At 58.9% G+C, this 25299-nt stretch overlaps 2 protein-coding genes across 4 annotated transcripts in view; one reads left to right on the top strand and one right to left on the bottom strand.

Annotated features, from left to right (window-relative positions):
* The first annotated feature begins 2820 nt into the window (after positions 1-2820).
* PRRT1B (proline rich transmembrane protein 1B) lies at positions 2821-13132 on the top strand. The gene is made up of 4 exons (XM_079790130.1): positions 2821-2934; positions 10755-11218; positions 11864-12007; positions 12889-13132. The coding sequence occupies exons 1-4, from the start codon at positions 2925-2927 to the stop codon at positions 13036-13038; spliced, it is 768 nt and encodes a 255-aa protein (XP_079646256.1). The 5' UTR covers positions 2821-2924; the 3' UTR covers positions 13039-13132.
* Positions 13133-17826: 4694 nt separating this feature from the next.
* The window catches only part of RAPGEF1 (Rap guanine nucleotide exchange factor 1), a 106265-nt gene continuing 98792 nt past the window's right edge, over positions 17827-25299 (bottom strand). Inside the window, exons 18-24 of one of the 3 annotated variants that reach the window (XM_079790125.1) lie at positions 25139-25223; positions 24912-25006; positions 23544-23622; positions 23367-23468; positions 22037-22134; positions 20720-20848; positions 17827-20196 (exon numbers count right to left, since the gene is read on the bottom strand). In XM_079790125.1, the coding sequence (XP_079646251.1) occupies positions 20046-20196; positions 20720-20848; positions 22037-22134; positions 23367-23468; positions 23544-23622; positions 24912-25006; positions 25139-25223 (739 nt within the window). In that variant the 3' untranslated portion in view covers positions 17827-20045. The remainder of the gene's footprint in view (positions 20197-20719; positions 20849-22036; positions 22135-23366; positions 23469-23543; positions 23623-24911; positions 25007-25138; positions 25224-25299) is intronic. The other 2 variants (XM_079790127.1, XM_079790126.1) reach the window with 2 other exon arrangements.

The following is a 25299-nucleotide window of genomic DNA, read 5'->3' as shown; positions in this document are numbered from 1 at the left end:
CGCGGGGCATGGCGGGAGTTGTAGTCTGAGGCGGCCGGTAGCGCTCGCGTGCTGGAGCCAACCCGGCCCTGCTCTTCGGCGGCTCTGCGTGCGCGTGTTTGCTGCAAAGTTACCTCCCGCACGTGGTGGGCAAATGTCACGGGATGGCCCATCGGGGAGAGTGTGCAAGGGGCCTTGGCCTCCTGAGCCTGTGGACCCGGACAGAGGGAAGCTGATAAAGGGGCAGCCCAGCCCGGCAGCATGCGAAAGCCACCCCCTAACTGAGAGGAACATACAGGGGCCCTGAAAACAGGAGGACCGTTCACCCATTCACAGTGAGCCTGGCCTGGTTAGGGTTTTAGGGTTAGGGATAGGGTTAGGGTTAGTGTTAGGATTAGTGTTTAGTGATAGGAATAGGGTTAGCTTTAGGCATAGGGTTAGGGTTAGAATCTTGGATCAGGGACTGGGGCACTTCTCTGAGTCTAGGGTGGCCCTTGTGCAAACCCCATGTGTTGACTCCCTGCATGTAACTGGGATCCCTAACCCTAACCCTATCTCTAACCCCAACCCTATTCCTAACCCCAACCCTAATCCCATCCCTAACCCTAACCCTAACTCTATCCCTATCCCTAACCCTAACCCTAATCCTACGCCAATCATATCCCTAACCCAAACCCTATTCCTAATCCTAATCCTATCTCTAACCCTATCCCTAACCCTAACCCTACCGGTAACTCTATCCCTAAACCTAATCCTAACCCTAAACCTAACCCTAATCCCAGTTCCACTCCCTGTTACAAGATGTGACCCTAGCCCTAACCCTAACCCTAATCCTATCCCTAACCCCTAATCCCTAATCCTTTACCCTAACCCCAACTCTATCCCTAACCCTTAACCCTAACCCCTAACCCTAACCCTAACCCTAGCCAGAATACAGAACTCTAAACCGAAGCTGCGGTTTTTGTTTCGATAACGGGGGCAGGAAAGGGAAATGCAACCATATTCAACGATATCCAGGCGCTGGAAGGAAGAAGGTCCTCGCAGCCGGCGAGCGGTTGAAGCCACGTTGCCCATAAAGGGCCAGGACCAGATGGTGCCTTAGGGGTGGGAGTCAAAGCCACAGGCCCCCCAAGCAGGGTCCTGGAACTGGTGCCCTGCATACAGCTGGCGCCTAAAAGGGACTGCCCTTCTGTGAGACTGGAGCCAACCAGCACCTGTGGCTCCGGGTAGGAAGAGAGTCGTCCCTAAGGCGGTGGCACCCTGGGTCGGACACGTGCACAAACCCCAAGCGGAGAAACTAACAGAAAGAATGGTGCAGAGTTGTCTCACCCAGGGCCCTGCGGAGCCCCCACCTTTACATCAGCTCCTGCTGACCATGACCTCACCCAGATGGCAGAGGCCCTGGGACAGCTGCCCCCAGAGCGGCCAACAGGCCCGCAAGGGGGCCAGAGACGAAACACCGGTTTGGACAGCATTCGAGGACTAGAGGCTGGGCTCGGGTGGGTAGGGTCCCTAGGCCTGGCTGGCGATCAGGGCTGATCAGGGCCTTCTGGCTTCCGGCCAGAGCCTTCTCTCCGGCTGCCGGCCTAGGCCTTCCTTCGTTCTGCGCCGCCCCCTGGTGGTCAGCGCACGTCATGGCGAGCGGTGGAACTCCCGCAGGGACACTGTGCCTATCAGCCTTTTATACATACAGAAGCGTCTCTAGCAGCGAAGACATGGCCCCTGAGAGCAGCACATAGTCCTGAGCTGGATTCTGCGGGCACAGAGCTCTGTGAGAAGAGCCATTCTCGGGGCATGGGCCCATTCTTCTGGCTTTCCCCCGAGTGTGACATTCTTTTCAAGTAAGAAGTTTTCACAGCCATTGGAAGAGGAAGCACGTGGGTTAGAGTGCATAGTGACGGGGAGACATTATGGGAAAAAAATGTAGACTTTAAAAGCCAAATGGAAATCCCAGCGCAAAGGAGAGACAGCGCCTGGGAGTGCCCCTCAGGTCGGGTTTCCTGAGGGCTCCGTGTGCTGGGCACGTGCATTCCGGGCTGCACAGGTGAGGGCCGCTCGGGGCCTGTGTCCCTGTGGTGCTGCCTGTGGCCGCCCGGCTGAGGCTCCGGTGGCCGCCCGGCTGAGGCTCGGTGGCTCCCTGCTGTGCGGTTCACCACGCAGACTTGGTGGTTTTCCAAGTCTTTGAGGAGGGCCTTTGTGCAGATAAATTCGGTTTCTGTTCAACCCACTTTCAAACACCCACCGAGTCCCGCTCCCGCGGGGGGTCCTGCGGCCGTTGTCACCGCTGCTCTAATGGTGACTTGGTTTCCCTCATTCCTTCTACGGCCGTCGGTGGGAATCCGGGGACAGGGAGAGGGTTAGAGAGAAGAAAACGGGCAGAGAAAGACGTGTTGTGCTTGCAGATACCTCGCCCGCAGCGTGCAGCCTTGAGCGCAGCGGAGCTCCGATAACCGGAGGACCCGGCCCGGGAGGAACCAAGGGCGGACCGGACCCCCCGCAGGAATGGATCAGACCTCCCTCCCCGCTCGGCCTCAGCCCGCCTGCACCAGGTGTCGGCAATACAACCTCTTTTCATACACGAGGGCCTCGCGCCACCCCGGCCACCCGGCCTTTCAGAGAGCGCACCGACTGTGCGCGCCGGTGCGCGGGGCTCCGCGCTTCTCCTCTCTCCCGCGTCGCCCTGCGCTCCCCCCGCAGCCCGGTCGCTGCCCGCCCCCCGCTCGCCGAGCGCCGCTGCGAACCCCCCGCGACCTCCCTGCCGGCGGGCGGGCGGCGGGCGCACGGGAGCCACCTGTTGGCACCGCGCAGCCGGGCGGTCAATTATTAACCGGCGGCCGCGCACCGGAAACCCGAGCCGCGGCGAAAGCGGAGCCGGTCCGACGGCGGCGGGAGGCGCCGGGCGCCGGGAGCTGCGCCGCCCCGCTCGCCCCGCCGCCGGCCGCGCCATGGACGCAGGTGAGGACTTGGGGACCCCGGGCGCGCTGAGCGCCCCCCCCCCCCCAGCCCGGGCTCCGTGGTCCCCGCGGCGGGCTGCGGGCGGCGGGGCGGGGGGCTCTTTCCGCGGGACCCCAATCCGGCTCTGCCCGGGGACACCCCTCAGAATGGGGGGGGGGGGCTCCGTGGAGAGCTCCGGCCGTTTGCGCCAGGCCCGCTCCAGCTCTGGGACGCCCCGGGGAGTCAGGAAGGGGCGGCCTCTGCGTGGTCCTGGGCCCCCGGGCGGGCAGCGGGGCTCGAGAGTGGCCATTTGGGGGGCGTTTCCACTCCCTCCTCCCCGCGCCGCCCGCCCTCTGGCCGGGCTGCCGTCCTGAGACGGGGCAGGGGCCACCTGGCCGGGGGGGAGGGGGGGGGCAGAAACGGCGAGGGGAGGGAGGGCGCCCCACTGACTGGAGACCCCGAGGGAGGGCGGCGGGCCCTGGAAAGGCTCGTTCAGGGAACCGCGACGGGCCCGCCGGAACCGGGCCTGGGAGGGCGGCGAACCGGGACCCCCTCTCCGTCGCGCCGCGCCTGCCCCGGAGTCCCGCCTGAGGGGCTGGGAGGGGGGCGGCGCAGAGCCCGGCCTGGCGCTCCGGCGGCACCCTGGGGTGGGCGGGGGGGGGACACCCGGCACCCTGGAGGGGGCGGGTGGGTGTGGGGGGACACCTGGGACCCTGGAGGGGGCGGGTGGGTGTGGGGGGACACCCGGCACCCTGGAGGGGAGGGGGGACACCTGGTTTCTCCCGCCCTCCGCCCGCCCGGAATGCGCGAAGAGGGCGGCCCGGCTCTGACCGCCCCCCTCCCGCCCCCAGGACCCCGGAGCGCCTCCCCCACCTCCCTCCCCTCCCGCCGGAATGTCCGGAGGCTCGAGTGTCCGAACCCGAGAGCCCCAGCCGGGCTGGCAGCCCCGCCGGCACCTTTGTTTACTCGCAGCCCTATCTCCGCGCCATCGGCCAGGCACTTGCCCGGGCGGGGCCCCCGGGAGGCTGCGGTTTTTGTTCCGATCACTGGGGCGGGGGCCGGGCCGGGCTCCCCGCCAGCACCCCGCGGGGACCGGTGTCGGCGTGGCCGAGGCTCGGGTTCCCTGCTGTTAGGAGCCTCTGTTCTCCATCTGCGAAATGGGGATAAAAAAGGAAAAGCCCCCAGGCGGCCCCGGCCTGCAGAGCCCTCAGAGGGAGCCTGGCCCTGCGCTCCCTGGCACCGTTTTATGATGGTTGTTTTTATTCGTTTTCACGGTCACCATCTTACATGGTTGTCACCATCATCACATCACACAGGAGGCCAGGAGGCTGGATGGGAGGTCACACAGCCCGTCCGTGTGGTCAGGCTCACCAGCCCCACGGCAGGCGCTCAGTCCCAAACACTGGGCTTGTCCACACGCCTGGCGGCTGGCTGTGCGGGGCATGTGCAGAGGGGCCTGGGCACTGCCCACTGGCCGAGAGCTCGTCACCGTCAGCCAGGGGCACCCGGAGGCCCGCGGGCTCAGACAGCGAACAGCGCTCCTCGTCTTCCCCAGGGCCCGCATGGTGGTGGTGCTTATTTTATTTTTATTTATTGATTTTTAAATATATATTTTTATTGATTTCAGAGAGGAAGGGAGAGGGAGAGATAGAAACATCAACGACGAGAGACTCATTGGTCTGCTGCCTCCCGCACGCCCCCCACTGGGGATCAAGCCCACAACCTGGGCCTGTGCCCTTGACCAGAATCGAACCTGGGACCCTTTAGTCTGCAGGCCGACACTCTATCCACTGAGCCAAACCAGCCAGGGCTTATTTTTATTTTTTAAAATATATTTTTATTGACTTCAGGGAGGAAGGGAGAGGGACAGAAACATCAATGATGAGAATCACTGATCGGCTGCCTCCTGCACGCCCCCTACTGGGGATGGAGCCCATAACCTGGGCATGTGCCCTTGATGGGAATCAAACCATGGCCTCCTGGTTCATAGGTTGACACTCAACCACTGAGCCTCGCTGGCTGGGCTGGTGCCTTATCTGAAAACTCCAGCCCTTGTCTGGGAGCTCCCGTGGCAATGCTGAGAGTGTTAACCAGGTCTACGGGGTGGGGCGTGGCTGGTTCCTAGGGGCAGGGATATTCAGGCCGCCCCCACCCTCCAGGAGACCAGCAATCCGGCTCCCCCCCTCCCCCACCCACAGGGGTCCTCCTGGAAGAGCCCAGCGCTCTGGGTCAAACTTAGTCACAAACCTTCCTGAAGTGTGGGCCTCCCTTCCCAATAGCTTTCATTACACACACACACACACACACACACACACACACACACACCACTCCTTATAGCTTTCATTACACACACACACACACACACACACACCCCACTCCTTATAGCTTTCATTACACACACACACACACACACACACACCACTCCTTATAGCTTTCATTACACACACACACACACACACACACACACCACTCCTTATAGCTTTCATTACACACACACACACACACACACACCCCACTCCTTATAGCTTTCATTACACACACACACACACACACACACACACACACACACCACTCCTTATAGCTTTCATTACACACACACACACACACACCCCACTCCTTATAGCTTTCATTACACACACACACACACACACACACACACCCCACTCCTTATAGCTTTCATTACACACACACACACACACACACACACACCCCACTCCTTATAGCTTTCATTACACACACACACACACACACACACACACACCACTCCTTATAGCTTTCATTACACACACACACACACACACACACACCCCACTCCTTATAGCTTTCATTACACACACACACACACACACACACACACCCCACTCCTTATAGCTTTCATTACACACACACACACACACACACACACACACACCCCACTCCTTATAGCTTTCATTACACACACACACACACACACACACACCACTCCTTATAGCTTTCATTACACACACACACACACACCACTCCTTATAGCTTTCATTACACACACACACACACACACACACACCCCACTCCTTATAGCTTTCATTACACACACACACACACACACACACACACCACTCCTTATAGCTTTCATTACACACACACACACACACCACTCCTTATAGCTTTCATTACACACACACACACACCACTCCTTATAGCTTTCATTACACACACACACACACCACTCCTTATAGCTTTCATTACACACACACACACACACACACACACACCACTCCTTATAGCTTTCATTACCCACACACACCACTCCTTATAGCTTTCATTACACACACACACACACACACACACACACTCCTTATAGCTTTCATTACACACACACACACACCACTCCTTATAGCTTTCATTACACACACACACACACACACCACTCCTTATAGCTTTCATTACACACACACACACACACACACACCCCACTCCTTATAGCTTTCATTACACACACACACACACACACACCACTCCTTATAGCTTTCATTACACACACACACACACACACCACTCCTTATAGCTTTCATTACACACACACACACACACACACACACTCCTTATAGCTTTCATTATACACACACACACACACACACACACACACACCACTCCTTATAGCTTTCATTACACACACACACACACACACACACCCCACTCCTTATAGCTTTCATTACACACACACACACACACACACACACACCCCACTCCTTATAGCTTTCATTACACACACACACACACACACACACACCCCACTCCTTATAGCTTTCATTACACACACACACACACACACACACACACACACACACCACTCCTTATAGCTTTCATTACACACACACACACACACACACACACACACACACACCACTCCTTATAGCTTTCATTACACACACACACACACACACACACACCCCACTCCTTATAGCTTTCATTACACACACACACACACACACACACCCCCCACTCCTTATAGCTTTCATTACACACACACACACACACACACACACACACCCCACTCCTTATAGCTTTCATTACACACACACACACACACACACACACACCCCACTCCTTATAGCTTTCATTACACACACACACACACACACACACACACACACACCACTCCTTATAGCTTTCATTACACACACACACACACACACACACACACCACTCCTTATAGCTTTCATTACACACACACACACACACACACACACACTCCTTATAGCTTTCATTACACACACACACACACCACTCCTTATAGCTTTCATTACACACACACACACACACACACCACTCCTTATAGCTTTCATTACACACACACACACACACACACACCCCACTCCTTATAGCTTTCATTACACACACACACACACACACACCACTCCTTATAGCTTTCATTACACACACACACACACACACCACTCCTTATAGCTTTCATTACACACACACACACACACACACACACTCCTTATAGCTTTCATTATACACACACACACACACACACACACACACACCACTCCTTATAGCTTTCATTACACACACACACACACACACACACCCCACTCCTTATAGCTTTCATTACACACACACACACACACACACACACACACCCCACTCCTTATAGCTTTCATTACACACACACACACACACACACACACACCCCACTCCTTATAGCTTTCATTACACACACACACACACACACACACACACACACACACCACTCCTTATAGCTTTCATTACACACACACACACACACACACACACACACCACTCCTTATAGCTTTCATTACACACACACACACACACACACACACCCCACTCCTTATAGCTTTCATTACACACACACACACACACACACACACACCCCACTCCTTATAGCTTTCATTACACACACACACACACACACACACACACACACCACTCCTTATAGCTTTCATTACACACACACACACACACACACACACCACTCCTTATAGCTTTCATTACACACACACACACACACCACTCCTTATAGCTTTCATTACACACACACACACACACACACACACCCCACTCCTTATAGCTTTCATTACACACACACACACACACACACACACCACTCCTTATAGCTTTCATTACACACACACACACACACCACTCCTTATAGCTTTCATTACACACACACACACACACCACTCCTTATAGCTTTCATTACACACACACACACACACCACTCCTTATAGCTTTCATTACACACACACACACACACACCACTCCTTATAGCTTTCATTACACACACACACACACACACACACCACTCCTTATAGCTTTCATTACACACACACACACACACCACTCCTTATAGCTTTCATTACACACACACACCACTCCTTATAGCTTTCATTACACACACACACACACACACACTCCTTATAGCTTTCATTACACACACACACACACCACTCCTTATAGCTTTCATTACACACACACACACACACACACCACTCCTTATAGCTTTCATTACACACACACACACACACACACCCCACTCCTTATAGCTTTCATTACACACACACACACACACACACCACTCCTTATAGCTTTCATTACACACACACACACACACACCACTCCTTATAGCTTTCATTACACACACACACACACACACACACACTCCTTATAGCTTTCATTATACACACACACACACACACACACACACACACACCACTCCTTATAGCTTTCATTACACACACACACACACACACACACACACCCCACTCCTTATAGCTTTCATTACACACACACACACACACACCCCACTCCTTATAGCTTTCATTACACACACACACACACACACACACACACACACACACCCCACTCCTTATAGCTTTCATTACACACACACACACACACACACACACACACCACTCCTTATAGCTTTCATTACACACACACACACACACACCCCACTCCTTATAGCTTTCATTACACACACACACACACACACACACCCCACTCCTTATAGCTTTCATTACACACACACACACACACACACCACTCCTTATAGCTTTCATTACACACACACACACACACACACACCACTCCTTATAGCTTTCATTACACACACACACACACCACTCCTTATAGCTTTCATTACACACACACACACACACACACACCCCACTCCTTATAGCTTTCATTACACACACACACACACACACACACACACACCACTCCTTATAGCTTTCATTACACACACACACACACACCACTCCTTATAGCTTTCATTACACACACACACACACACACACACCCCACTCCTTATAGCTTTCATTACACACACACACACACACACACACACACACACCACTCCTTATAGCTTTCATTACACACACACACACACACCACTCCTTATAGCTTTCATTACACACACACACACACACCACTCCTTATAGCTTTCATTACACACACACACACACACCACTCCTTATAGCTTTCATTACACACACACACACACACACCACTCCTTATAGCTTTCATTACACACACACACACACACACACACACACACCACTCCTTATAGCTTTCATTACACACACACACCACTCCTTATAGCTTTCATTACACACACACACACACACACACACACACACTCCTTATAGCTTTCATTACACACACACACACACCACTCCTTATAGCTTTCATTACACACACACACACACCACTCCTTATAGCTTTCATTACACACACACACACACCACTCCTTATAGCTTTCATTACACACACACACACACACCCCACTCCTTATAGCTTTCATTACACACACACACACACACACACCACTCCTTATAGCTTTCATTACACACACACACACACACACACACACACTCCTTATAGCTTTCATTATACACACACACACACACACACACTCCTTATAGCTTTCATTACACACACACACACACACACACACACACCACTCCTTATAGCTTTCATTATACACACACACACACACACACACTCCTTATAGCTTTCATTACACACACACACACACACACACACACACACTCCTTATAGCTTTCATTATACACACACACACACACACACACACTCCTTATAGCTTTCATTACACACACACACACACACACACACACACACACTCCTTATAGCTTTCATTATACACACACACACACACACACACACTCCTTATAGCTTTCATTACACACACACACACACACACACACACACCACTCCTTATAGCTTTCATTACACACACACACACACACACACCCCACTCCTTATAGCTTTCATTACACACACACACACACACACACACACACACACACACACACTGGACCGCATCTCTAAGTCCGTCTGGTCCAACGTGTTGGTTAAGGCCAAAGTTTCCTTGTTGCTTTTAGTCTGGATGGTGTAGCCATTGACGTGAATGCTCCTGTGACCTCCTGGCTCTGAAGTCACCCAGTCAGCCAGGGTCTGGCAACTCCTGAGCAGCTTCCCAGCTCCCCGCCCAGACTGATCGGCTCTGCTCCCCTGCCAGCCCGCCCCTGGCCTGGGTCTCAGGACGCCTCTCTGCCCAGGGCGCAGGGCAGGGCAGGGCAGGGCCGGCGTGCCCTCACAGGGGGCGCACGGCCGGGACCCCAGAGGCACTGCACCCTCCGAGCTCCGTGTCCGGTCTTGCCTGTGCTCTTTGGGGAAAGGCTTGGAGAGGCTCCAGCAGGTGGGGTCGCGTCGCGGCTTTCTCCTCGGAGGGGCTATTTTGGGGCTTGGGGGCAGGGTCCCACCGGGCCAATGGCCTCTTGAGGCTCAGGAAACCTGCCATTTCTTCCCAGGAGTGGACACAAAAGGGGGTGCTGGCCCTGAGGGCCCTGAGGACCCCCCGAGACCCGAGCTCCCGCAGCTCCCGCGCCGCCCGCAGCTCCTGGATGAAGACGGAGGGCCCAGTGAGGAAGCAGCCGCGGACGGGGGCAGCGCCCCAGCCCCGGCCGTCCCCCCGGCCGACTCCCAGGCCGCAGCCACCGCGGCGCCCCCCGCCCAGGCCCAGGCCGCGGGTGAGGGCGAGGCGAGGCAGGGGCCCAAGGTGGCAGCCGGCGGCGTCCCCAACATCGGCTTCGTGGGCGAGCCCCCGCCCTATGCACCGCCTGACCCCAAGGCCGTGCACCTGCTGTACCCGCCCTTCCCACAGGGGCCGGTCCTCTTCCAGCCCGGACCCTCGCCCCAGGCCTTGTACCCGCCGCCCGCCACGCCGCTCTACCCTGCGCCCGCCCCCCCACAGCTGTTCGCGCCCTTCCCCATGGTGAGTGGACGCCCCCAGCCCGTGGTCACCCTGCTTGATGCCCGCTCTATGCCCCCCTACCCCCGCTCACCCCTCACCCCTACTCGTTCAGCCCTCCCTCCCCCACCCCGGGGGTTGGGCTCACAGACATTGGAAGCCGCGGTAACCACCCTGCAGGGCCTGGTGCCCGGACGGGGAACAGTAAAGGGACCTCAGCCTGCCAGTGAGGGGCCCAGAGGCGCCCCAGAAGCGGGGCGTTGGAGCTGGGTTCTGAGGGGTGAAGAGGGGCGTTCAGGCGGAAACGGAAGGGCGCTCTGGCCAGAGGGTGCAGCACAGGCAGGAGGAGCCAGCTGTGCGCCTGGGATGGCGGTGGTTCAGCTTAGTGGGGGGGGGATCCATGGAGAGGGCCCGGGGCTCTGGAAGGGAGATGATCCGATCAGAGCTTTAGAATAAACAAACCCGCTGCTGCCTTAGGACTGCAGAGCTGTCCCCCGGGGGAGGGGGGCCCTGGGGACGTGGGGACAGTGGTGGCGGACCCTGGGCTGGGCAGGGGCTCCCGGGAGCGGGACTGCCCTGGGTGACCTGCAGCCTCAGCGGGGGGGTGGGGGTGGCGGGGTCCTCCCGCCGGTCTGGGCGCTCCCTCACGCCCGTGGCCTCCGCCCGCAGTACAACAGCCCCCTGGCCGGCGTGCCCGCGCCCGCCGCGGTGGAGCACAGGCCCCTGCCCAAGGACTACATGATGGAGTCCGTGCTTGTGACCCTCTTCTGCTGCCTGCTCACCGGGCTCCTCGCCATCGTCTACTCCCACGAGGTAGGCAGCCCTGGTGCACCTCCCAGCATGCACCCGGGCCGGGGTGGTATGCGAGCCCCTCCCCCAGGAGCCGGACTCTGGTGTGTCCCTCTCAGGAGGGGGCGGGGCCCGTGTCTCTGGGCCCTTGTCCCCGCGGGTGGACACCTCCCCCTCGGCTCCGCCCACACTCCAGGTCTGGGCTCCGACAGCTCACCATGAAGCTGAGCGGCTGCCAAGGCCCAGGAGCGGCCATCCCAGGGGGCTGTGTGCACCCTCCCCCCCCCCATTCCTCTTACCACCCAGCCGCCCATCTCTCACCCACTGCCCACCCACTTACCACCCACCCTGTCCCCACCATCTCTTCATCTCCATCTGTCCCCGCCCCCCCCCCCCCCCAACCACTGCCCTGTGCAGGATCAGGCTCTGGGGACCCAGTCATGCCAATGGAGGATGTTCTAACAGACAGAGCAGGCAAGCCTCTAGAGGCTCTGCCCGAGGCTGAGCTGGCCACGCCCTGACCCCCCTCCACCCCCAGCTCCCTGACCGTTGGCCAGAACTGTGGGGAGAAGGCAGCTCTCAGGACAGCTCAGAGGTGTCTGTGAATTCTGGCCCCGCCACCAGCTGTGTGACCCTAGGACAGTCACTTAACTTCTCTGAACCGGTTTCCTCATCTGAAAAGTGGGGGCAACAAAGACACCAACATCTGGGTTGTTGTGAAGATTGTAGGAGACCGGGGCGAGGGTGCGGAGCGTGCCTGGCCCATGAGGTGCCCGAGAGCTGGCCGCCACCACCTGATGGCTCCTGGGCAGGCCCCAAACTTCTCAGGGTGCCAGTTTCCCAGTCTACACTGCATGGGAGGGAGTGGGGGGACGGGGGCTCACCCTCACTCTGTCTGCTTGCAGACGCGCTCGGCCCTGAGCCGGGGAGACCTGGCCCAGGCGGAGGAGGCCTCCCGCAAGGCCCGCTCCCTCGTGCTGTTCAGCCTGCTCTTCGGGGTCTTCGTGTCCACCAGCTGGGTCATCTACGTGCTGGTGGCCCTCTACCTCCCGTGAGGCGGGGCTGCTCCAGGGCCGTCAGGAGGCCGGACCCCGCCCTGGCCAGACTCCTGTGACTGCGATCCCTGCTGGGCCACAGAGGGGACGGCGGGGGGGGGGGGGGGGGGGGGACAGGAGCGGGAGGGATGGGCACGCTCAGCACACCTGTGGCTGCCTCAGCCCTGAGGGGCCTGGGCAGTGATCTAATCTGCAGTGGTCTCAGGGCCCAGACCCAGCTGAGGAATGGGGGCCCCGGGAGCCCCATTTCTTGGGTGCCTCCTCCTGAGGTCTTCCTGGGACTGCTGGCCGGCCCGAGGCCCCTGCCTTCACCCTACCCCCAGGAGACCGTCGAGGGACCAGAAGTCTGTGTGCTCAGCACCGCGGGGGTGGGGCAGGGCACCGCACAATGGCCTCCCTGCCGCAGCCTTGCTCAGTTGGTCAGGTGGCAGGGCACATGGGGCTGGTGGGCGTGGCCTCCGTCCTCAGTAGCTCCTGGCTGGTTGGTCAGGGCCCTGCCCCATCCTAGGTCAGGCCCTCACGCTGGCCCCGCGGCACCTGGCACCCGGAAACCAAGGCCACAAGTGTGTTTCCTCATCTGCAAAGTGGGGGCAACAGCTGGGCCCCCACACCTCCCCCTTGGACTCACCAGCAGGGGGCACTGTGACCAACAGTAACTTCCTTGGCTGGTCCAGTCCGCAGCCCCAAGAACAGTCCTGGCCTTCAGAGCTTCTCGCTGCTCAAGGAAAGGGGGCTCTGCTCCTCTCTAAGGGCCGTAGCGTGGCCTGCCCTGGACCCGTGCCGGTTTCCATAGGGTCTTCCACAGCCCGAGGGGAGGGCAGGGCGTGAGGGTCTCACCGTGAGCGGCAGGCAGCCAGGCACCTCCCACTGAGCAGCTGGGAGGCCGCTCACTGATGGGCACTCTCCTGGGAGGGTCCAGAGCTTTCACCAGATTCTCAAGGCGCCGGTGACTCGATGACAAACCGCCCGCACGGAGAGGAGGGAGGCCCGCTGGGCCAGAGAAGACTGGCAGCTCGCGTTCGATCGCCTGCTCTCTGCACTCTGGGTGCTGCCCGCAGCCCTGGAGATGCTGGAGCCTGGGACCTGGTCAGTGATGCGCACAGCTGTCACTCGGATGCAGGGCGGCCCGGGAGAGGAGGAGGAACTGGTAGAGGACTTGCTGGAACACCACAGCTGTTCCCACTGAGCTAAGTAAACTCAAAGGACAGGAGTCCCTGGCCCCGGGCCTGCTCTGGGTACGAAGCTTGGGCATCTTCCAGAGGGGCAGCTCGGAGGTAGGAAGTGGGAGCGGAGATTCCGCATCGCTAATGAGCTCCCAGTGAAGCAGAAGCTAAGGAGCCAACTGGAAATAGCACATTAAATGGGAAACTATTAAAACCATTATACAGGAGCAATCCATGGAGGCCCCTAGTGTCTCTATTATTCAACATTGTGTTAAGGTTCTAGCTAATGTAAAAACAACAAAGTGAAATTTGTAGTATGAAACTTGCAGTCTGTCTGTCAAAAGAGACAAAATGATTTTCTAGCTGTAATATCCAAGAATCAATGAAAAAATTAGAATAACTCAGTAAAATAGTTGGATACAAAATAAATGTGATAGTCATTAGCAATAATCAGTTAAAATAGAAAAAATTTTAAAAATTCCACTCACAGTAGTGATAAAACAGTAAAATCTAGAAATAAATTTGATAAGAATGGTCTGGGCCCAAGTGAAGAAAATGACTTTTAATTATATATATAACTTTATATATACAGCAGGTCCCCCCAAAATGCATATACACTTTAACAGCTGATAGCTCAATTTTGAAAATGAAATGTATTTTAATAAACACTGCCTTTATAATTATTCAAAGTGTGTATCTGCATTTTTGGGGGACACCCTATATATATAAAATTGAACAAAATATCTGGATAGGAAGATGTAGTATAAGAATATGTAGCATTCTTAGAGATTTAATGAAATCCCAACAAGAAAACCGTTTTCTTGTTTTAAAACTATGACACAAGTTTTTTAAAAATAGAAGGGAAATGTGTAAAAACTGACAATTTTTTAGAGAATTGAATGAGGGGACTGTCTTCCCTGGATATTAAAGCTTATCACAGAGCTACAATACCTAAGACACACGGCCAACAGGACATCAGAAAACGTCCCCAGTGTGTGTGGGGAGTTACTACCCCATCAAAATGGCCTTTTAATTGAGTGGGTCAAGGAGGACTCAGAATAAGCAGAGTTGGCTCTCTGGTTGGAAAAAATTATTCTCAAGTTGTTTGGGAAATGCACTCGAGCTGGATTGAAGAGCTAGTGGATTAGAGGGAAGTTCCACACACAGGAGAGCCCAGGAGGGTCCGTGTAGCTCAGGGTGCTGGGAGGCCCCTGGAAAGCCATAGAGGGAGGGACCGAGAGGTCCGCGTCCTGCAGAATCAGAGCAGCACAGCGTGGGGCCCCGCGCGGCCAGTTCCTTGCCAGGCCGGGGAAACATTAGGAAGGCTGCCGTCTCCCTGGTGGGAAGCAGACTGTGGCGTCTGTCTGTCGATGATGTAGGTGCCGTGTACTTACATGCACGCACGTGCAAAGGACAGTGTCTGCCCCGGGACTAGGAGCGGCTGCACTACGCATGGCTGACCTTGACGATGGGAGGCATACGTTGTGTCATTAAAAGTAACTGAGGACAATGCGCTGCCTTCGGACTCAGCAGGCCGTTTTCGGGCCCCCCGCCGTGGTGAAGGAGACGGTCCTCCGGAGGCTCCAGGCCCGTGTGGAGACCGATGGCGATGGCGTAGGGAGTGTGCTGGCGCGCCCTGGAGGGAGGGCTGGGCGATGGCACTGTGTGCAGGAGAGCGGCTGGCGCGGGGTGAGAATGTCTGCGGCAAACGGTGTGGCACGGTGGTGCGTGCCGAGCGGTGAGGAAGGCTTCCGGGGAAGCCGCGGCGGTGCCACCTCAGCCCAGGGCGAGGCTGCCCTCCCGCCCACCACGGAGGCCGTTCCAGCTGCTCCTGCTCGCCACCCTGGTGCTGCCGGCGCAGCTCTGGGGTTGAGGCTGTGGGGCAGCGCAGTGTGGCTCTGACTGGCGTTTCTCTGATGACTGGCGACGTTGCGCCTGTCACCAGCTCTCTGGAGTCTCTGTATGACGCGCCTGCTCAAGCTGGTGCCCGGTTTGAAGTCTGGCCGCGGAGGTGGTTCCGAGTGTCTTTCATCTGCTCCTGGCACTCAGGGGCAGCGAGGCCGCGCTGTGAAATGTGCGAGCTCTGGCGGTAGCTCAGCTGGCGCAGTTCCCTCTTCACTCACGCAAACTCCAGTGTGGGCGGTGGGGTGGTCCGGTCTGGGTTCCTGCACTCGGGAGTCTGCGTGCCAACCCCTGGAGTCTGCCCCGGCGGGAAAGAGGCACACCCACCCTTCATGTTGTTCTTCAGACTCCAAGTGCCAGTGAGATCGTATGGTATGTGTCTCTCTCTGACTTACTTCATCCGCACAGCACCCTCTAGGTGCGTCCATGCCGCACAAATGGTCAGACTGCATCTCTGGGGGCTGAGCAGTATCATTCCGTTGTGGACATGCACCAGGGCTCTTTATCCACTCGTCCTTTGATGGGCACACGGGTTGCGTCTAGATCCTGGCTATCGTAAACAGTGCTACAGTGGACACAGTGTTTGGGGTTTCTTCGGCTATTTACCCAGACGGGGATCGATGGGTCATAGGCAGTTTCCTTTTTAACTTTTCGAGGGGACACCCACCCCCTTCTGCAGAACCGCCAACAGCAGCCAGCAGGCCTGGGACTGGGATGAATGACCGGCAGGCCCTTAGTGAGGGCACGTGGGGGGCCCAAGCACGTCACCAACGTACGAATGTCGCTCTGTCCTTGCATTGCGGATGCGCCCAACGGTCAGGGAGGACTGGTTTCCTAGTGCCGGGCTGGGGTTGTTAAATTACTCAGGCGCTTCTGCGTCAGCACTCGCCTGTGATTTTCTTGCACTGTCCTTGTCTGGATTGGATGCCAAGATTGTATTCTACTCACGAAATGAGGCGAGCAGTGTTTCCCTTGCTGTTCTCGGGGCTCGAGGGAGACTGACGCCCCCTGTCTGTTACCTGTTACGCCTGTCAGGACCTGCTATCAGCGTGGATTTCAAACCAGATAACTGTAATGCCAAGTACCTCTTCTCTGTAGCACTTACCGTGGTTGTAGTGTTTCCCTCGTGTGACAGTAAATTAAGAGGATGAAATGAGGCAAAGCTGTTTGCAAAGTGCATGGTGCCCAACTCATGCTGGGTGAGTCGTACCCGTGGCAACAGCTCAGCAGACACACGTGCCCTGCGACTCGCTGAGCTTGCACGGTCGAAGCTGGGAGGACCCCTACAGCTGAGCAGCGGGGAACAGAGAAGGCACCGCGTACCCACGGCCACTGGCTGACGGGCTGCGGAGCCAGGACCAGAGCCCATTAGCCAGGAGCCATGTCCCTCCAGCATGTTCCGAGCACGCGGGACTAAAGGCCCCAAACCCGACCTCGCCGGGTTCCGGAGTGATGCACCCAGGGGACAGCTGGGTGGCGGTCTAAGTGAGGGAGGGGCCGCTCTCGTCCCCCAGGGACACCAAATGGCCCCTGCACCCGAAGCCAGGCCTTGTGCACGGACAGACCTGGAGCCTCCGAGGCCTTCGAGGGTGGATGGAGCCCAGGCCTCTGACAGGAGCTAGTGTGGGGGACGCCACCCCAACAGCAGCCCGTTGGAGAGGAGCGCAGAAAAGGAGGCGCCTGAACCGTCACGGACACGCGGTGGCACACAGGCAGTGGCTGTCATGTTTATTTTCCTCTCATATAAAAGGTACACATTTGAAATGTCTGCAGGAAGATGCCCTATCAGCCGTTAGTCGGGAATATATATTACAATGTAACACTGGGGGGCGGGGGCGGTGCTTCTCAGGTTCAGTTCAGACATGGCGCCAGCCTGCCCTCTCCTTGGCTCTACCCACCTGCAGGGAACCCGACCGTCTGGTCTTGTCTCTGTCTGTCTGTCCTGAAGATCAAGTCCCATACCCTGTCCCCAAGACAGACAGCTCACGGCAGGGCTGCGGTGCTGGCATGGGGTTTGGTAACTCCCGGAGCCAAGAGGGAGGCACGGGTGGGAAGCCCGCGGCAGGAAGTTCACACACACATTGCACCTGCTGGCCCCTCTGCGCAGACCACCGAGGGCGCGGGGAGGGGTGGGCGGGGCCACTCCTGAACTGAGGGAAGTGGAGCCCCCACCCCCTCCCCACCAGCTCATGGCTGAGAACCGGCCGACAGGCCGCAGACACGCCTCGTCCGCGAGTGGCGGGGTTTCTGAGGCTGAGTCTTTGCCTGGGGCGCTCCCAAATGCAGGGGAACCCCGGTTCCCACCGCCCAGGAGCCCCGAGGGCCCAGCGCAGCGGCAGAGCGGGCAGCTGGGGAAGACTGAGACGAGGACTGAGGGACGAGGCACAGCCTAGAAAGCACCCCACACGCTGCACTGCTAGCACACAGTGACTCACACACACTCTTAAATAGTAAAGTGACGTGTTCTGGCCGCGGCCGGCAGGACCACGCCGGAGGGACCGTAACCGACATTGCATGGCCTCTCCCTCCACACACAGGACAGACGCGGGGAAGGCCAGCCCAGCCTTGCTCCTGCCAACAGCTCATCAAAGCCATGAAGGACTCAAAGTGACACGCTTCTTTACCAACAAAATCTAAGTAACCAACGGGCGTGGCTTTCTCCTGTCCTTGGTTCTGGCTGAGCACAGTTAGCCCTGGAGTGTGCGTGACCAGTGCCAACCCCGGGACAGGTGAGCACTCCACCGTGCGCAGCAGGGCGCAGAGGCGGGCCCACCAGAGCCCACGGCGCGTGGGAGCTCCGGCCGGCCGGCACCTGAGAGCGGGCCTGCAGCCTGGCCTCGGATTGTCACCTCAGCAGCAGGAGTGGTCTGCACAGGAGGACCGAGAGCACTGTTCGCAAAGACGCTTTCCGGGCGGGCGAGCCTGCCCTGGGGTGTGGCCGGGCAGCCCAGACCCTGGCCTCTCAGGGACACCGTCCCTCCCGGGGGCGAGCCAACAGCGGCGGGGACACCGGTGAGGAGTCCTTGTCGCCCACAGGATGGAGCAAGGTAGGAGGGGAGCCCGTGGGCCGGAGGGGGCAGGAGATGGAGTTTAAGGCACACAGCAAGCGACAGGAGGGGGCCAGAGGCCTCCCCCAGACAGAAACGCCCCTGTACTCCCCTCTCTCTGAACTAACTCACCCAAGAGCTACGAACCCAGCTAAGCTAAAATGCCTTTCTTGGATGGTAAAGTCCTCCCTTGCTCCAACCTCCTCTTCCAGCTCCCTCAGTGCCAGGTGACGGGGTGGGGGAGACAAGGGCAAGGAGAGAGGGCAGCCACTGCTCCTTACTGCACGGCCAGCAGCCGGGTGCCCGCAGGCGGAGGGCGGTGCTAGGGGCCAGTCCCGTGACAGGAGCGCCTGAGCTCGGCCGCCTGTCGTACCTAGAGGGCCAGGTGAGCGGCGCCCCGTCCTCCACCTTAAGAAGCAGGGCTGGAAAGTACGGAGCCCCAGCCAAGCCTGCTCTGCTCTCTGCCCACCCAGCTAACTGTCCCTTCACTCACGGTCCCCGGGGTGCAGCCCCCACCAGGGTCGAGCCTCCACTCATTCATCATTTCAGCAGATCCGGACCCTGGAAGTCAGGGAGGGGAGACTCCGCGGCTCCCAGGCGGGAGGAGGATCAGGCGGGACGGGGAGGGGGAAGACGGACGTGAAAGCAGAAACCAAATGAGAAAACCACCAGTTCACAATCGGCAATGAGACCTGCCTGCTGGCTCCGCGCCGGGCCGTGGCTCCGCTTGTGGGAGGAAGGGGCAGGAAGCTGCCCGCACTCGGGGCTCCTGCCCGGCTGCCCCGGGCTGAGGCCGGAACAGCGCTGCTGCCACACAACAGGTCCAAAGTCCCTTCGGGTCTCGGAGCCGCACTCTGAGCCTCGGTGAGCGTCCTCCTTGCTCACGCAGCTGCTCTTAGGTCTTCTCCTCCCGGTCTGTTTTCCTCCTTGTTATGTTCCTGGGTTTGATTTTCAGGGAGAGTTCCCATAGGGCCTCCTCAGCCAGGTGGTCACTGAAGTCATTGAAGAAGTTGATGATGTCGTCGTTTCTCCGGATGTCATAGTGCCTGGAGGGGAGGAAGGCAGCCAGTGAGCGCCCACGACCTCTCGAAGGCAACCCCCTACCGCCCAGCCAACCGCTGTGGCAGGCGCCCTGCTGCCCACGGCCTACAGGGGGAACGAGCTCTCCCACACAAGGTCAGCAGCACGCAGGGCCCACACTACACCCTAAAGCTGGGCCCTGCTTCCTGCAAGGTCTCCCCAAGCAGCATCCCTGCAGCTGGGCTGCCCTCTCCAGGTGCTCCGGGGAGACCCGCTCCTCAGGCCCCACTCATGCCGTGCCCACCCTGGGGGCCGCTGACGCGGGGCCCACCCACTACTCTGGCGTCCGGTGGGCAAAGTTTGCCAGCAAGACCAGTCACCAGCTTCCTGCACGGGAAGAGGGACGGGCTGGCTGCCACCTGTGTGCAGGCCACGGGCCATCCTGTGCTGAGCCCCGCGGGGGCCCTTTTTCTGGCCTCCTGACAGCCTGGTCCTCGCCGCCTCCCATCTCTGCTCGGGCCCCAGGAGCCGAGGGCGGGGCGCACTCACGCCTGCTGGAAGCAGCGCATGCTGTCCAGGATGTTGAACTGCTGCCACCGTTTGGAGAAATTCACTTTGCCGTCAATATAGTCCGGGTTCCCCAGGTGCACGAAGGTGAGGTCCTGCAGGATGAGCCCCCTGGGAGGAGGGAGAGCCCGGTTACCTCGGAGGTGACTCAGAAGGCGGCTGCTGTCCAGGCAGGTGGGTTGGCCACCAGGACAAGCCAGCGCTGATGCGGCCGCGGCCCCGGCCCCTTGGCGGAGCCTGAGAAACTACCAAAGCCGCCAGCGCTTCTGAGAGGCGTTTGTTTTTCCCAGCGGAAGTCCCGGCTCCCAAACCCTGGGTCCCCGGGAAAGCCAGCTCAGGTCCCGGAGGAGCCTCGGAGGCCTGCCCGCTGCAGAGGCCTCGGTGACTGTCCGGCCTGAGGACCGTCGGGGACCTGGCTGCGGCAGCAGAAGCCAGCAGAGTTGTGGGCTTGCGCATGTAAAGTTCATAAATGCACAGGAGAAATAACAGGACCCAAACCGGGAGTGGGCGGGAGACAGAGCCCTCTTGTTAGCAGGTGCCTCTAAACACAGGACGCGAAGCCACGTGACCAGCGATGGCAGTCCCTCCACCTGGGAGGCCCAGCCCGAGGCCCAGGGACCCGTCACCGAGCGCCCACGGGAAAGTGTAGTGCAGTGAGGCCGGGAGGCCGGGAGAGGAGTCGGCTGTCCGATCTGCGTTTCTGAGGGACGTCCCATCAGACACCCAGCCCTGGGGCAGTGCCGCCTGACTCCTCCATCCCTTTCGGAGACTGTGCTCACTAGCTTACTAAGGCTCTGATAAGACCTGCAACAGAAGCCTGTTTAGCTTTCACTTTCCGTCACTTCCTGTATTTACTGACCACGGGATCCCTTCCCAGGAAACACCTCTGTACTCCCTCTTCCAGGGCCCACATGGGGGACACGCTCTCTGAGCTGCTTCATGCCAAGTGCTCTCAGGGTTCCTGGGTGATTGGGGCCCTCAGGTGGCGGTGGCGTGCGGCCGAGATTGAGGCCTGCTGGAATATGGCGCGATGTACTGCGGGGGAAGGACTACCCCCTGTCCGCGCGCCTGTGCGTGCTGCCTGCAGGCCAAGGAAAAGTGGGAACCGGACAGGGGGATGGAACCTTTTCACTGGACCCCGCTGTTCTGCTTAAAGTAAAAGGCACTCCTTGCTACACAATTGAGAGTTCAGACAGTATAAACGTCTTGGTTGGAACCCTTAGCGCGGGTTCCTCAGGGAGCCCAATACAGCATCCCCAGAGCAACCGAGGGGCAAAGCCGGGCAGGGGTTCTACTCACAGGTATGGGATGCACGGCGGCTCCACCTCCGAGAGGGCGGCCCGGTAGGCGCGGAAGGAGGACGAGCTGTCAATCAGCGTGCAGTACTCAGCCAGGCCCTGTGCAGGAGGGACGTGGAGTCTGTGAGCACTGGGACAACGGTGGGCACTGAGCCCCACCCCTCCTCGCAGACCAAGTTGTCACCCACCCTCTGCCAATGCTCGAGGGTACCCACACACACCAACCCAGAACTGGGCTCTGCCCAGACGTGGGGAGACCAGGCCTTCAGGGGCCACCTCCCTGGAGCACCTTGCAGAGGGCCTGCTGTGCCTGCTCGGCCCCCGTCTCCTCCCCGTCAGCACCCACACGTGCACAGGCCCTGGGCCTTGGGCTCCCGCTGGGCTGTCCTCGACTGCAGCCCAAGTGCGCCTCTACAGCCCACCCTGCACCGGCCATCCAGCTCCGAGCCTTCCGTCCTTCTCACTGCTCTCAAGGCCAAGTCCGCCGGGTTGGCAGGTGACCTCACCTCACTGCTCCTGCACGCAGCCTGGGCTCTTGTCTGGGAGACGCAGCCGATCCTGCCTTTCTGCCTGCTAGGTGCCTCTCACTCTGAGGGTCACCTCCTCCAAGAAGCCATCCCTGCCTCCTGAGGACCTCATGCTTTCCTGGAGCAACTGGTGTGGACAGCCCACTTCTCCAAACAATATTGTTTATAACTGTCCTCTCGTGTCACCTCCAGACAGCCCTGGGCGGCCCAGCCAACGCTCAGCCCTGGGGGCTTGGCCTCCATACAGAATAAAGGTCCAGTCCCTTGCCAGGCCCCCAAGGCCACAGTGATCAGGGCCAGTTCCCCACAGCGACATGGCCACTGGCCACACTGACCCTGTCCTGCTACCAGAGGCGCCAGCGCGTCTGTGCACTCCTCTGGCCCTGATGGGCATTCCCCTCCCTTCCCAGGAGGCTCCTCCTCAAGGTCTGGCCTCACCAACACTTCCCCAGGGGCCTCCCTGACCCAGGCTCATTCAACACCCCTTTCCCTGTAGCACTGGCCCTGAAGAAACCCAACAGCATGTGTGTCTGTTCACAACGCCTAATGCAGCCCGCCCAGGGCAGGCCTTCTGGCAGCACAGGCCGCAGGAAGGAAGGAGCAGGTGCCTTGGGACCAAGGCACGGCCTGTGGCGCAGGCTGCAGGGCACTGTGCTGTGACACCCCAGCACCAGCCACGCCCCTCAGGGCCCAAGGACTGCAGGCCAGAGACCGGGGCAGGCAGGGTGGGCTGTCCCCGCCACACAACAGGGCGCTGGCAGAGCAGGGACCCAGCCCAGGTCTCCACTCCTGTCCTGAGCTCACCTCTGAGGTCTGCTTCTGCCACTCGAGCCTGCGGATGGGCGCCGAGTCCAGCGCCGAGAGGATGGCCAGGTAGGAGTTGAAGTTGTTGAGCTTGCGTAAGTGCTGCCGAGAGAGGCGGGCCGTGAGGGCGGGGGCGGGGCAGGGCTGAGGAGCAGGCTCGGGGCGGGGCTCGGTTACCTTCATGATCTTGATGAACTTCAGGAGCAGCCGTTCCCTGTCCTGGGCCTTTTCCTGCAACATGATGATTGAGCGGACCCTGCAGGGACCGGGGAAGGAGAGCTGAGGGGGCTGCACTCCCTCAGGGCCCCTGTGGTCCTGGTGGAGACGGCCCCGCCGGACGCTCCGTGGATTGTAGCAAGCGCCCGGGCTTGGCAGCACCAACTGCAGCCCCTGTCTTGGCTCTCAGGAGCTCACAGAACCCCGGGGGCAGGCCACAGGCCACAGGCCACGGGAGATCTGGCGGCTGGTGCCAACACCAGGATGGGGCCCTCCGACCACGCGCGCTCTGGGGATGCCAGCAGAGCTCTCCTGAGCAGAGCTGAGCCAGCCCCACGGGGATGGACTCGCAGCCTCAGGACCAGCTCAGCGGGGCAGGCCCGTGGGTTCAGAGGCCACCTTGCCAGACACGAACGAGGGCACCGCTCAGAACCTTAGCACCCAAGGCAAAGGCTAGCCTCGCACAAGGACCTCACAGTGACCCGGACGCTCTGTGGTCTCCCCACAGCCCCTGCCAGTCACTGGGAGGAAGGGTCCCCTCTGCTTTGCCTCTTCTGCCCCATTGGAGGGCGCCTGCACTGATCCACCTTGAGGACCGTGGCTCTGCGGGGCCCCACCTGCACCCCCTCCTAGGCAGACCCCCAGGGGTGTGCTGGGAGCCCTCTGTGCCCAGCACAGGGCTGGGTCTGAGGCCGGGCTCAGGGCCATCCATGTGTGCCTACAAACGACCGTGCCCAGTGTTGGGGAGAAAGGAGGGAAAGGTAGGGATGACCCAATTTCTCGCCAACAAGCAGCCCGTGGGGCATTTTAAAAATATTAGCACCCCTTGGTGGCAGCGGTGGGCGGTGCGCAGCGAGGACGGCACGGCTGCCACGCCCCGACCACCTCTTTGATGCTGAGAGGCTGTGGGTGCTTTTGAGTCATGCCTTGAAGAGCCGACAGTCCTGTTCCATGTTACGTTATTAATACACTTCTGGGCTCCATTCTGCTTTACGGATTAAAGGCTACACAAAAGTATTAACGGCCACCACTCCTGCAGGCCCGCTTTCAGGCCGTCAGTGTGAGGAGCCCTGAGGCTGCCCGCCTGGCAGTGGGGAGACTGCAAGGACCCGTGCGGGGGGCAAATGTCCCCCGTGTATGCAGACACTGCCACTCGCTCCAGGACCCTTCCCTGCCGCACCGGGGTCCTCAACCAGCCTCTGCGCTAGGTGCCCCTTCCTCTGCTGGCCCGTCCACAGTGAACGCCCGCAGGCTGGGAGGAGCTGAGGGCTGAAGCAGCGGGGCTCTGCCCAGGACAACTGCCGCGGGCGGCTCCGTGCGCGGCCTTACCAGTAGGACATGTTGTTGAAGTGCTCCGTGAACTGGGTCAGGTTGGGGCTCTTCTCCTCGTTCTGCTCTTTTGCCCAAAGCAAAACCTCAGGAATCTGAAAAAGGAAGTAGCTGGATGGGGCTGGACCCTCTGGCTGTCCCGGGATGGGAGTTTCTCTCCTTCAGGGACAAGCCGTGGTGGCTCCCCGGGCAGGGCCAGCCTCCCCCGAGCCCGGCCCCACGCGTACCTCTATTTTATAAAAGAGCTCGGCATCCAGCAGGGTCAGCTGTTCAGCTATTTCATGGCTGTGAAAGTCATGCAGGGTCCCCGGCCTGGAAGACAGACGCCCGAGGTGAATGGACAGGGACAGCTGGAGCTGAGCGGGCCTCGGAGCTAGGGCTGGAGGGA

The sequence above is a fragment of the Cnephaeus nilssonii genome, assembly GCF_951640355.1.
Source record: "Cnephaeus nilssonii genome assembly, chromosome: 14".
In the NCBI taxonomy this organism is placed as follows: Eukaryota; Metazoa; Chordata; class Mammalia; order Chiroptera; family Vespertilionidae; genus Cnephaeus; species Cnephaeus nilssonii.
Note: the sequence above shows the minus strand (reverse complement) of the source record. Positions and strands in the feature narration are given on the sequence as shown.

Excerpts from the sequence above, each read along its gene's own strand:
- PRRT1B (XM_079790130.1), top strand. Across the intron at positions 11,219-11,863 it reads TGTTCGCGCCCTTCCCCATG|TACAACAGCCCCCTGGCCGG; the intron begins GTGAGTGGACGC and ends CTCCGCCCGCAG. Across the intron at positions 12,008-12,888 it reads CCATCGTCTACTCCCACGAG|ACGCGCTCGGCCCTGAGCCG; the intron begins GTAGGCAGCCCT and ends GTCTGCTTGCAG.